At 37.5% G+C, this 14764-nt stretch overlaps 1 protein-coding gene across 2 annotated transcripts in view; it reads left to right on the top strand.

Annotated features, from left to right (window-relative positions):
- Positions 1-7578, top strand: part of P4HA1 (prolyl 4-hydroxylase subunit alpha 1) — a 78266-nt gene extending 70688 nt beyond the window's left edge. For both annotated transcript variants that reach the window (XM_044239761.1, XM_044239762.1), the window contains exons 12-15: positions 649-714; positions 4542-4610; positions 5112-5208; positions 6524-7578. In XM_044239761.1, coding sequence (XP_044095696.1) covers positions 649-714; positions 4542-4610; positions 5112-5208; positions 6524-6594 — 303 coding nt within the window. In that variant the 3' untranslated portion in view covers positions 6595-7578. The remainder of the gene's footprint in view (positions 1-648; positions 715-4541; positions 4611-5111; positions 5209-6523) is intronic.
- Positions 7579-14764: the final 7186 nt, after the last annotated feature.

Raw genomic sequence — 14764 nt, 5'->3', positions numbered from 1 at the left:
GTAGGGGCAGAGAGGGAGAAGCAGACTCCTTGCTGAGCAGGGAGCCTGAAGCGGGACTCCATCCCAGGACCCTGAGATTATGACCTGAGCCAAAGGCAGATGCTCAACCGACTATATGACTCAGGTGCCCCTAATTTAGATTTTAAAGCCCAGATGTGAATTCTCCAGCCAGATTAAAGTGCTGACTGTCCGAAAGAATGAAAGCACAGTAGCAGTAAACATTTGAATGGCTCATGAGTTCAAAGTAAATCTTAAGGTAAATTTTTTACCCACAGAGAGCAGAGTTCATGAATGTGGCTAAAAGGCCCTCATGTCTTATTTGTTTTTTGGGTTTGTTTTTCAGAAGCAAAACTATAGGCATGAATTTTATTAATGATCTGTAGATAGCCTAAATAATGAAAACCAGTATCTACTAATAAATCTGGGGTTTTTCTCTATAGTGGTCTTATCGAAAGTATTCACTGTGCACATGCTGAGTTGGCATCAACCAATATTTGAGTGCCTGCTCTATATTCTGCACTAGACTTTATAAATGAGTCTTTTGGGGTTTTTGGCATATCCTTTAGCATATTACTGGTGTTTAGTTGCCACTAGAAAATTTGCATTACTGAATTTTATACTATTGAATTCACTGTGTTTTATTCACAGAAAGATGAACCAGATGCTTTCAAAGAACTGGGGACAGGAAACAGAATTGCTACATGGCTGTTTTATGTAAGTTACAGCTGAAATTTTTAAGATGGGATTTTATTACATGACATTTATTTTGATGTGTTCAGGTGTTTGTTTTCCTTAGCCCTTATTTGATGTTCTGATTTAGAGTTTTTACAACTGAGTAATGGGAGGGGTTTTTTGCATTTATAACTTCTTCAAATTGTAATATTAAAGCCTGAATAAGAATGCTAAAATTACTAACAGTCTCTCTACTTGGAAACAATCATTGTTGATATTTTGGAGTATGGACTGTCTGTTAATATGTGTATATAGGCATCTCTGTATATACTCACATACATTTTAAACTTTTTGAATTTTTTGTTGCTGTATGTCAGAAAAAGTTTACAAATCACAAGTACTATAACGATAAATTTTCACAAAGTGAACACATTGATGTAAGCAGCAGCCAATGGTTAAGAGTAACCATTTTCGGGGTGCCTGGGTGGCTCAGTGGGTTAAGCCTCTTCCTTCGGCTCAGGTCATGATCTCAGGGTCCTGGGATCGAGCCCTGCATCGGGCTCTCTACTCAGCAGGGAGCCTGCTTCCCCCTCTGTCTCTGCCTGCCTCTCTGCTTGTGATCGGTCAAATAAATAAATCTTTAAAAAAAAAAAAAAAGTAGCCATTTTCACATTGTTTATTAAAGTTTAAAAACTTAACGATATTTTTAAATTTTTTCTATATGTTTAGGTATATGAATAATCTTAACTTTGCTCATAATATTTGCTCCAGTTCTCTACTGCTTCATATCAATCACCACAAAACTGAATGGATTAAAATAACTTTTTCTCTCTTGGTTGTGCGGTTGAGCAGGCATCACTCCCGGTCGTTGCTCTGGATCTCCCGTGCATTTGCAGTCAGGATGACTGGCACGGGGTTGAGACTGGCTTTGTCCAGAATACCTGCATGTGGTCTGGGCTTCTTCCAGCATGGTGGCTGGATTACGAGAGCGCATATCTCCACAAAAAGCAAGGCTGAAATGCATCTCATTTTCATTACCTACCCTCAGGAGTCAAATAATATTACTTCTCCTGTATTGTATTAATCAAAGCAATTACAAGGTTCAGGGGACAAGGACATAGTCCCTACCACTCGGTAAGAATATCAGTGTCACATAAAAAGAACACGTAAGACAGGACCTATTGGTATAATATTTGGAAAATACAATCTCCTACATTGTTGTAACCTTTGTTAACTTAAAAAGTTGTATTTTCTATCTAGACTTTTTGTTTATTTCATTGCACTTTCATCCCTGTCTCCATCTGAATGATATGAAAATGGCATCTATTTTTGCGGTTTTATCTCACTCCCGACCAAAATTGGTGTGTCTTTGTGCAGTCTCATTTTTTCTTCATTGCTCCCTGACCCCTTCCCCGTGTGTCTTTTACCCTATTTCTTCCATTCTTCATTCCCTCTATTCAACCTACCTTCTCACCTTCCTACGTTATTCTTCCTACGTTATTCTTCTACCCTCCCTCTTACAACTTCATCTGTTTCCAAAAAGATTTAGGATCCCATTAAAAAAAGGATGTAAGTACTGTAATATAACTAAGTTATCACAAAGGGAGAACCAGGGGAGAAGCTGATGCATTGTACAAAATTCATGCAGTGAAATCTTACATACTTTCTAGAGATGAGTTCTCCATAATTGTACCAATTTATATCCCATCTTTATATGTTGATGTTTGTCAGACTGTGATCTGTACATCTTTCACTTATTAGACTGACAGTTCTTGTGCTTTAGTTTGCATTTCTCTTATTAGAGAGGGTGATCATCTTTTCTGGTGTTTGAGAGACATTAAACATTTTTTTTGCTTTTATGAATATTGATACTATATGATTTGGTCCAATATCCATGAGTGCTAGATTTTACTGTTAGATTTTATGTTAATTACCAATTATTGTGTTCTCCTTTAATTATATAGCATTCAATTAGGTTAGTGATTCACCTCCCCCCCCCAATTGTTTTATTATTCCCAGACCAGCTGGACCAGCTACACGGAGTACGTCTTCTGCCGGGAGTGAGCTCCCCAGACCCCCTCGCGACTCCAGCGCTCCCACCCCCCACCTTCCTGCTCCTACCCAACGCCTTTCCATTCCCCTGTCTCCCACCTTTAGTAGCTGGGCCAGGCCCACTCACGCCCCACTTGAGAACCTGCAGCCGCAAATCCTCTTGGCTTGTCTTCTTTGGACCCTGCTAACCGAGAGAGCCCAGATGTACTCCCTCTAGTGCTTCCTCTGCCCCTCCTGACTCAAACCACCCCTCCCCTGGATTGTCCTTAAAAACAAAACAAAAAAAAGGCCATTTAGCACAATTTTTTCATTTCTCAGGTGTTTCATTGCTTACTACTACTGATGTATGTGTCATAGTAAAATATCCGCATTTATCTCACTTAATGCTTTTATTTTTATTTAAACTGTGCCTCATATTAAGATCAAACTCTGTTTTCTTTGCTGTAACATTTGCTGGGCAAATCTTTTTGTTTTCAGTGTTTCTAAGTTCCTTGTTTAATTTTTAATTTTTTATTTTTTCAAAGATTTTATTTATTTATTTGACAGAGATCACAAGCAGGCAGAGAGGCAAGGAGAGAGAGAGGAGGAGGAAGCAGGCTTACCGCTGAGCAAAGAGCCCAATGCGGGGCCCAATTCCAGGACCCTGTGATCATGACCTGAGCCGAAGGCAGAGGCTTTAACCCACTGAGCCACCCAGATGCTCCTCTTAAGTCCCTTGTTTTAGATGTGACTCTTGGATGTAGCATACTTGGGTTTTGCTTTTTGATTCAGTCTTTATGAAGACAATGAAACCATTGTCTCATTTTGTCCATGTGGTTCCTCCATTTGGAAGATTTGTGTTTTTATTCTAGGTTACATTTGAAAAATTTTTAAGATTTTAATTCCAGTATAGTTGACATACAATGTGATATAGTTTCAGACATACAATTGAGTAATTCAACACTTCCGTACATTACCTAGTGCTAATCACAAGTGCATTCCTTAATCCCCATCACCTCTTTAAACCGTCTGCCCCCGACCTTCCCTCTGGTAACCACCAGTTTGTTCTCTATAGTTAAGAGTGTGTTTCTTGGTTTCTTTTTTTTTCCCCTTTGAGTCCACATGTGAGTGAAATCATTTGGTATTTGTCTATGTCTGACGTTCTTCACTTAGCATAATACTCTTGAGCTCTAAGTCATTGCAAATGGCAAGATTTTATTTTTTATGGCTTAATAATATTCCATTGTGTGTGTGTGTGCATGTGTATACACACACAACATCTTTATCCATTCATCTTAAAGTGGATACTGGGGCTGCTTCCATAATTTAGCTATTGTAAATAATGCTGCAATTAACACAGGGGTGCATATATCCTTTTGAATTAGTATCTTCATATACTTTGGATAAATACCTAGTAGGAGCACCTACTATTACTACTCTAGACACTGAAGCTCAGCAATGAACAAATGAAAAGTCCTGCCCCCAGGGAGGCTATACTTCAGTGCTATAAATGCCTAATTATACCCCTGTGTTACTTGATTGGTTTTAAATAATGTCTTTTTACCTCTGTCTTTTTACCTCTGGCTATAAGATATAAAAGATATCCTTATCTCCCTTCCTGGCTCTCTCATTTCTTTTGTTTTTTTTTACTTAAGTATGTAAACCTAAACTGTATCTTACTTTGTTTAAAAACTAAGTAGCATGCACAAACCTTCCTATGTTAGGTAGAAGTCCAGGTGTTCTCCTGTTCCCTGTGGTATCCTGTCTTCCTCACAGGGGCATATTTAAATTTATTATACCAGTGCTTCTAAGATAATACTTCTCTGGAACTCTTACAGATGAGTGATGTTTCAGCAGGAGGAGCCACTGTTTTTCCTGAAGTAGGAGCTAGTGTTTGGCCCAAAAAGGTAAACTTGATTCGTTTATTTTAATTTTGTGGGTCTCTTTATTTTTTTCCCTGAGGAAGAGATGCACCATCAATTTCATGGTTTAATTAATGAATTACATTTTTAAAGGTAGAGATAATGTAAGCCTTACTAGGAAAAATTTACTTACTAGGTATACCAGGTAAAATTTTGAATATTTTTGTGGCACAGTTTGCCATGATTATCTAGAAGTAATGAACAACCAAGGACTAGTACTTAAAAGTTTTCATTTCTAAAATGGGTTCCATATGATATTCTTCCATCTTGCTACTGTAAGATTTGTTAAGCAACTTTGTGATATTAACATTTCCATATGATCACCAGAATTTTGTAAATGACTGTCATATTTTAGAATTTTATTAGAGAAGATACAATGCTGCCATAGATGAGTACTTGCTCACAGGAACAGAGGAAAATTTAATTCCTGCAAAAAGTGATAACCTGCTATCTTATTTAGAGATAATTTTTTATTATCCTCCACAGGGAACTGCGGTTTTCTGGTACAATCTCTTTGCCAGTGGAGAAGGAGATTACAGTACACGGCATGCGGCCTGTCCAGTGCTTGTTGGAAACAAATGGGGTAAATATTTCCTGTATTCTCTTGTGATTTCTCCTAACATTGAAAGGGATTCAGCCACACCAGTTTCTGATTGTAATATAAGTTTGCTTTTAACAGCTCAGAATTCTTATGACAGATTTTAACAGTATTGCAACTTGAATTAAGATAGTATCTTTCCCTCAAGGAGTTTACAATGGTCTCTGATGGAGACAGGCAAATAGATAAATTAGAATATGGTATAGTACACACTAGTACAGAGACATAAACATAATGGTAACTCCTTATAGTTGGGGACACTTCTTCAAATCTTAATTTTAAAATTTGGTCTTGAAGCTAGAGCAGTATGTTTTCCAGGCCTGTTAGAGACGGGGACCAGGACTCATGTGAAGCTAGGGAGACACTTAAGGTCATGCTAGTACAAATGACCAGCCACATGAAAACAAAATAGAAACATACTGTTTAACCCCATAAATCCATTTCAGTATGTGTCACTAGCTCATTTCAAGTATTTAGTAGCAAAATGTGTCTAGTGACTACCATATCAGACATAGCAGGACTAAGAAATAACATCTGATGGTTAGGATTTTAAAAATCTCCCCTGATGATGGTAATGTTTGGCAATCACTGGGCTAGAATGAAGAAAGGCTAGTGAAGGGGAGAACATTTTAGAAGGCTCTTTACCCTTGTCTAAGTGGGCAAGGATGATAGCCTGGACTAAGGCAGCAGCAAAAACTGTTGGAGAGTAGAGAGATTGAGAGATACAGAGATTGAAGAGGTATATAAGAAAAAGTGACAGGGCTTAATGACTGAAAGATTGGAAACAGGAGTTGAGAAAAGGTAAAAGTAATTATGGGTCCTAGTTTAGATGTTTATACACATTGATGCCATGGATTGGGCTTTTGGATATAGGAGGAGTAGAAAATTCCATTTGAGGTACACTGAAAAGCAGTATATCTTGAAATTAAGGAAACTTAATGAGCACATAATAGTAGTGACTGATTGTAGGATTGTTCCTCTAGAGTGGACCTTTTATATTCATTTTTAAAAAGTCTCTGTTAGGATCATATTTTGCAAACAGGTTTAAACCATGTTCTGACTATACCTACATCTTAATTCCAATTGTGTTTCATTTCAAGCCTTTCATTGAACATCAGAAATTTAGGAAAAGCACATACATAGACTATCAATTGAGTTTTCAACATTTAGCAAAGCTTTTAAGAGTGCTTAAGTACCATCTGCTTTCATCTTATTTGGTCTTGAAGTTAGAGCTCATGTAGAAACTTTGTTAAACTAGTTAGATAATAGAGAATCTTAATACATTTTTTTCCTCTCACAGTATCCAATAAGTGGCTCCATGAACGTGGACAAGAATTTCGAAGACCGTGCACCTTATCAGAATTGGAATGACAAATAGGCTTCCCTTCCTCTCCTGTTATACTCTGATGTGTCTGATACACACACTGCCCAGTCTTCACTTTCCAGAGTTTACAATTGACTAACACTCCATGATTGATTTCAGTCATGAACCTCATCCAGTGTTTCATCTGTGGACAATCACTAACTTTGTGGGGTTTTTTCCTTTTGAAAGTAACACTAAATCACCATATTGTACATATAAACCTTTAAAATTCAGTTGGTATCAAAGAGGATAAAACAAGGTAGAGTTAAAAATGAGGAATTTTTACACTTCTGTCTTAAAGAACTTCTTGTTTGGCTAAAGAAAACAGTTTAAGCATCTGATTATAGCATTTCACTACATCTCAGTGTTCAGGGGATAGGCTAGAATGGGCCATGTGATTAAGTATGTGCCTAGGTATTAGGTCTACCTAATCTTATTCTCTGGATCTGCCTGAAGACTAGGAATAAACTAGTCCTCTAATCTGGGTTCCATTTGATGTTTGCCCCATATGCTATTCTAAGTTGATTTTTCTTCCTTCCAGATCTTTTTAAAGAACGTATACTATATTTTCCCAGTCCCATTCTTTTCTCATAGCTCCTCTGTGGTGAATTTAGTCTGGGTTAAAATACTTTGCTTAAACAAAAATTTTTAATACAAAGCCCTGTATAACAACACTGGGTCTTAACTAAAATGATCATTAGCCTGTTTTCCCCCCTTTTCATAAATGATAATTTTGTCCATAAAATTTGCTGTTTTTCTTAGTGCTAATACCTTGCCTCTTATTCCTGCTATAGCAGGGTGATGTTGTTGGCATTCTGATAAAATATTGTGCCTTAGGAGACTGGAAATTTTAAAATGTACAAGTCCTTTTAATGATGAGGGAATTGATACAAAATCTTTTCTAAAAAGCCAAAATGTTTGTTTTTCTCAATTCTGAGATGTATTGTGACAACAATGACCTATTTATGATCTTAAATCTTTTTTTAAAAATGTTTCTGTTTTCTGTGTGGTATTTTTCGTATTTGAATGTGAATGCATGCTATAGTGACAACAGGTGATTTATGTTTTTTTTTGTTTTTAATGTGTAGGACTTGGGTTTATCCCCCTGCACTCTAATGTCACATGGCTATGGTAGAAAATTGAGGCTTTTTGAACTTTCAGATACTTAATCAAAATCAGTTCTCTTCAAAAAGAGCTCTACAACTTTACTATGGTTATGGAGTTATTACACTAATGTTACTTAAGCTTTCTCTTATTCATAAATAAGGTGGACTATAAAGCTGTGACCCTAATGAAGTCTACTAATGACCTTTCAGACTAACTTTTTACATTTCTTATGGTGAATCTTAGTTCATACAAGGGCTTTCTATCCTTTATGCACTATTTAAATATAAATTTAAGAAAGTGTTACTTGTTTGGGTAAGAAGGTATTATTACTTTTACCAATTAAAAAAAATCAACTGTAAAATTCCTTTCTCCCAAATACCCTTTGTTTCACCACCACAACTATTTTGGTAAGAAATATTGAGAATTAGCTTCAGTATTTTAATCTGCTTAGATTTTATGACCATAGATGATTTAAAAAAAAAAAATCATGCTAGAAGCAATGCAAATGCAAAAGTATAGAAATAAAATGGGGGGGTTCAGTGAATGGAAGCTAACCTTTATTACCTTATATGTTTTAGCAAGTAGAATGAAAGTAATACATATTTCAGAAGGAAATGACATTCTTAAAGATTTCCTTATACTCAACCTAAACTCTCCATGAGGATCAATAAACTCTTTTCAGTATTAGATCTTACAGAACCCTCCCATGTTTCATTACCAACTATTTTTCTTTACAAATGGGAAGGAGAAAAAAAATCCTGTAAAAGGTTTTGAGTCCAGTGGTCACTGCAATCTTTTTTTTGATGGTCAACATTAAAACCAGTGAGGACTGCATGCCAGCCCTGGGTGCCCTGGGGCACAGGAAAAAAAACCCATAGTTTAAAAGGAGCAACTAGAATATAAAGGAGCAACCAAGACTACCTGTAATATTATCATTCAGAATTAAAGGAGAAATAGTTTCCCAGATGAAAGTTTATTACTCTAAACCAGCATTACAAGAAATGTTAAAGGACTTTTTAAAAAAGATTTTATTAGTCCCAGAGAGAGAGAGTGAGAGTGAGCACAGGCAGGCAGAAGTGGAGGGAGAAGCAGGCTCCCTGCTGAGCAAGGAGCCTGACCTGGGACTTGATCCCAGGAGTCTGGGATGGTAACCTGAGCTGAAGGTAGCCACTTAACCGACTGAGCCTGCCACCCAGGCATCCCTAAAGGACTTTTCTTTACATGTAAAAGAAAAGGCCATCATATGGTACCATATACTGAACACATGATGGCAGGGTATTAAAAAAGTTCTTTTACAATGTGCTCAAAGTGAACCATCCACTTAATACATATATATTTAGGATGTTATATCTGAACCTCATGGTAACCACAAACCCCAAACCTGGAACCCATATACAAAAAATACAGAGAAAAAAAATCAAACAACACTAAAGAAAGTCATCAAATACAGCAAGAGAAGAAAGGAAGAACTACAAAATCAGCCAGAAAACCATGAACAAAATGGCAATAAGTACGTACCTATCATAATCACTTAGATGTAAGTGGTTTAAATGCTCCAGTCAAAACACACAGGGTGATGGAATGGGTAGGAAAACAAAAACCATCTATATGCTGCCTATAAGAAACTCACTTAAGACTAAAGACCTACAGACAGTGAAAGGATGGGAAGAGGTTCTCCATGCAAATAGAGGCAGCGGGAGGGTGGGGGTGCAGAGAGCCAGGGTAGCAATAAGGCCATTAACAATGATAAAGAGATCAATCCAACCAGAGGATATAATAATTGCAAATATCCATGCACCCAACATTGGAACACATGAGTATATACAGCAAATATTAATAGACATAAAGGGGAAAACTGACAGTAATACAATAATAGTAGGAGACTAACTTATATCAATGGATAGGTCATCCAGGCAGAAAACTAATAAGGAAAGAGTGTCGTTGAATGCCACATTAGACTGAATGGACTTTACAGATACATACAGAATATTCCATGCAAAACCAATAGAAGACACACATTCAAGTGCACATGGAACATTCTCCAGAATAGATCACATATTGGGTCACAAATCTCAATACATTTAAGAAGACTGAAGTCATATCATGCATCTTTTCTGACCACAATGGTATTAAACTAGAAATCAATCACAAGAAGAAATCTAGAATAAACAGATATATGGAAGTTAAATAACATGTTCTTAATGAATGAGTCAACTAAGAAATCAAAGAGGAAATAAAAAAAATACACTAAGACAAATGGAAATGAAAACAATGGTCTAAAGTCTTTAAGATAGAATGAAAACAGTTCTAAAGGGCAATTTTTAGCAATACAGGTGTACCTCAAGAAACAATAAAAAAAAAATCTCGAATATGCAATCCAGCCTTACAACTAAAGGGGCTAGGAAAAAAAGAACAACCAAGGCCAAAGTCAGTAGAAGGAAATAATAAAGATCAGAGTGGAAATAGAGACCAAAAAACAAACAATCAGTGAAACCAAGAGCTGGTTCTTTGAAGCAAAACTAATAAAACTTTAGTCACAGTTGTCAAGAAAAAAGAGATAACCCAAATAAATGATGTCAGAAATCAAAGAGGAAGAGTAACAACCCAACACCACAGAAATACAAAGGATCATAAGAGACTACTACAAAAAAATATGCCAACAAATTGGACAACTTAAAAGAAACCGATTTTTAGAAACTTCCTAAATTGAAGTAGGAAGAAAAACAAATTCCAAACAGAACAATTACAAGTAACAAAAATGAACTAGTAATCAAAAAATTTCCAACAATCAGACAGGTGAATATTACCAAACAATTAATGAAGAGTTAAAACCTATTCTCAAAATACTCCTGAAAAATAGAGGAGGGAAAGCTTCCCAAAACATTCTACAATGCCAACATTGCTCTGATAACAAAACCAAAGACACTACAAAAAGAAGAAAACTACAGACCAATATCCCCTGATGAACATAGATGCAAACATCCTCAACAAAATATTAGCAAACCACAATTGTTAACAATGTATTACTAATAATATATTAAAAGGATCATCCACCAGGGTGCGGGTGGCTCAGTCAACCATCTGACTTGATTTTGGTTCAGGTCATGATCTCAGGGTCATGAGATTGAGCCCTGTGTCCTGCACAGGTTCTGCACTCAGCTTGGGATTATCTCTCCCTCGCCTGCTGCCCCTGTCCCTGCTTGCTCCTGTGCTCTCTTTCTTTCAAATAAAACTGGGATTAAAAGGATCATCCACCAGGTTCAAGTGGGATTTATTCCAGGCATGCAAAGATGGTTCAATATTTGCAAATCAGTGTGACACACCACATTAACAAATACAAAGAAAAATCATGAGCATCTCAATAGATGTATTTGACAAAAACCTAACATTCATTCATGACAAAAACTCTCAACAAATTGGGTTTAGAGGGAATACCTCAGCAAAATAAAGGCTGTATGTGAAAAACCCACAGCTAACATCATACTCAGCCGTGAAAATCAGAGCTTTTCCTCTTAAGATTGGGAACAAGACAAGGATGTCCAGTCTTACTAGTTTTATTCAACATAGTACTGGGAGTCCTAGCCATAGCAATCAGACAAGAAAAATAACTGGCATTCTAATTGGTAAGGAAGAAGTAAACTGTCACTATTTGTAGATGGCATGATACTGCATAGAAAACCCTAAAGACTCCATCCAATAACTATTAGAATAAATTCAGTAAATTTCAGGATATAAAAGTTATATGTAGAAATGTGTCTCTATATACTAATACTGAACTACCAGAGAGAATTAAGAAAACAATTTTATTTACAATTGCACCAGAAAGAATATCTAAAAATAAATAAGGAGGTAAAGGACCTATGCTCTGGAAGCTATAAAACATTTAGGAAAGAAATTGAAGAGGACAGAAAAAACGGGAAAGACATTCCATGCTCATGGATTACAAGAATTAAAATTGTTAAAATATCCATACTACTCAGAGCAATCTACATATTCAATGCAATCCCTACCAAAATGCCAATAGCATTCTTTAACAGAATTAGAACAAATAATCCTAAAATTTATATGGAAGCACAGAAGAATCCAAATAGCCAAAGCCATCTTGAGAAAGAACAAAACTAGTGGTATCACAGTTCCAGATTTCAAGATACACTACAAAGCTATAGTCACTGAAGTAGTATGGTACAAAAGCAGACACATAAATCAATGGAACAGCATAGAGAGGCCAGAAATAAACCCGTTTATAAGGTCAATCTATAGCAAAGGTGGTAAGAATATATAATGTGGAAAAGACAGTCTCTTCAAAAAGTGGTGCTGGGAAAACTGGACGGCTTCATGCAAAAGGATGAAATTGGACCACTTACACCATACACACACAAAAAGAACTCAAAATGGATTGAAACTTAAATGTGAAACATGAAATTATAAAACTCCTGAAAGAAATATAGGCAATAATTTCTTTTACACTAGCCTTAGCAACATTCTTCTAGATAGGTCTTTGGGTGAGGGGGGAAAAAAAAAACAAATACAAACTACTGGAAATATACCAAAACAACAGGTGTTTTTATAGTAAAGGAAATCATTAAAAAGGTAATTTACTGAATAGGAGGATATATTTGTAAATTATATATCTGGTAAGGGATTAATATCCAAAATATATTAAGAACTTACACAACACCAAAAAGACAATGTGATTTAAAAACAGGCAGAAGACCTGAATAGACATTTTTCCAAAGAAGTCATACAGAGGGCCAACAGACACATCAAGAGATCTTGAGGTCACTTGTCATCAGGGAAATGTGAATTAAAACCACAATGAGAGGAAGATGGTGGAATAGGAGGGCCCTGGGGTCACCTCTTGCCATGTTGGCTGTCTAGAGAGCACCCACATCAGCATAAATAACCCGGAAAGCTGGCAGAAGAGGCCAGAAAGTTGGCCCAACACAGACAAGAGGCCACAGTGAAACAGACTGACCCTCTCCAATCGCTCTTGGCAAGATCCCATCAAAGCATTGCCACAAGCCTGCCAGTGTGCAAGCTGCCCAAACAAGGGCAAGCACCACTCCAGAGTGAGTCCTGCTCCAGGGAAAGGAGGAGAGAACCACAGCCAGTCTGACTGTGACTCCAGCAGTGGGCTGCAGGCAGACAGCTGGTCTGACTTCAGGCTCCACCCACCAACAAAGCTTCTCAGGGGGCAACACAGGGATGGTGCCTGCAGTTTGCTACTACTTCATCTCTGGTAAGTGCCTTGTCTGACTCAATTCAAGTCCAGGGCAGCCCCTGACCGGCCCACTAACACAATGGGAACCAGACTCTGCCCACAACAGGCAGAGAGCCATTGCAGGGTGGACTGAAGGCAAATACAGCTCTGCTGCAATGGCAGGACAGCCCTGTAGCAACACACATAGGAGACACACACACATAGGAGACACCCCTGAAGTGCGAGGTTCTGGGGAACAGGAGACATTGCACTGCAGTACCTCTTCTTCATAAAGCCACTACTTCCAAGTGTGGGAGACATAGCTGACTTTCCTAACACAGAGAAACAGACACAGCATTAGACAGAATGAGGAGACAGAGGAGTATGTCCCAAATGAAAGAGCAGAAGAAAATCAGAACAAGAGACCTAAACAAAATGGAGGTGATTAATATATCTGATAGTGAATTTAAAGTAATGCTCATAAAGATGCTAGAATTCAGAAAGGAGTGCAGAACCTCCATGAAATCCTCTACCAAGAGATAGTAGACATAAAAAAGAACCAATTAGAGCTATTGGACTCACTGAATGGAAATAAAAATAGACCACTTGGAAAAAATAGCAAACAAGAGGAAGTAGAAAAACGGATCAGCCACCCGGAGGACAGAATAATGGAAAGTAATCAAGCTAAGCAGGTGAGAGGGGAAATCAAAATGCAGAATAAGAATAGACCCAGGGAACTCCGTGACACTGTCAAGCATAACAGTTTCATGATAGGTGAGCCAGGAGGAGAAGAGCAAGAAAAGGGGGCAGAAGATCTGTCTGAAGAAAGAAAAGCTAAAAACTTCCTGAATCTGAGGAAGGAAAGAAATCCAGATCCAGGAGGCACAGAGAACCCCCCAAGAAAACCAACCAAAAGAGGTCTGCACCAAGACATGAAGTAAATAAGATGGCTAAAATAATAAAGAGAATTTTAAAAGCAGCAAGAAAAAGGAAAGCAGTGACATACAAGGGAAACCCCATATGGTTATCAGTGGGTTCTTCAGCAGAAACTCTGCAGGCCAGAAGGTATTGGCATGATAAATTCCAACTGCTAAAAGGAAAAAATTGACAACCAAGAATACTCTATCCAGCAAGGCTTTCATTTAGAATAGAAAGAGAGATAGAGTTTCCAAGAAAAACAGAAGTTAAAAGTAAAACCAGCCATATCCCTGTCACAAATGATATCATCAACCTGTGGGCCCCAAATCTACAGTCCTGCCACCCTCCTGCCCAAGTCAGCATGCACTGCCTGCCACCTGCTCAATGCCAGTCAGCATGCCTTCGTTGCAGATGCCAACGGCTCAGATGGCACTCTTCCCCTCAAATTCCAGCCCCTGTGCTCAAGTTTGTGCACAAAAGTGGGCATAATTATAACACCGAATGAAGAAACCCAAACAGTGACACTAATTTTGTGGAATATCTAATGGATAAAAGGATTTCACTTTTATGTAGAATCTAAAAAACAAACTGAAGAAACAGAAACAGACTCATAGGTACGGAAAACAAACTGGTATTTGTCAGAGGGAGAGGCTTTGGGGGCATGGGCAAAACAGGTGAAGGGAAACGGGCGATCTAGGCTTCGTTATGGAATGAGTAATCATGGGGATCAAAGGTACCACATAAGGAATATAATCAATGGTATTATAATAACATTGCTTGGAGATAGACCCACACTTGTGGTGAGTATAGCAAAAATGTATAGAGTTGTCAAATCATCATGTACACCTGAAACTAATGTGACATTATCAACTACATTTCAATTAAAGGAAATAATAAAATAAATGAGGGCTAGAACTATCATGGAAAATGTGGAAACCGGTTTCCTCAGCAAC

Source organism: Neovison vison, chromosome 2, assembly GCF_020171115.1.
Source record: "Neovison vison isolate M4711 chromosome 2, ASM_NN_V1, whole genome shotgun sequence".
Taxonomy (NCBI): Eukaryota; Metazoa; Chordata; class Mammalia; order Carnivora; family Mustelidae; genus Neogale; species Neogale vison.
This window is presented reverse-complemented; position numbering and strand designations above follow the sequence as displayed.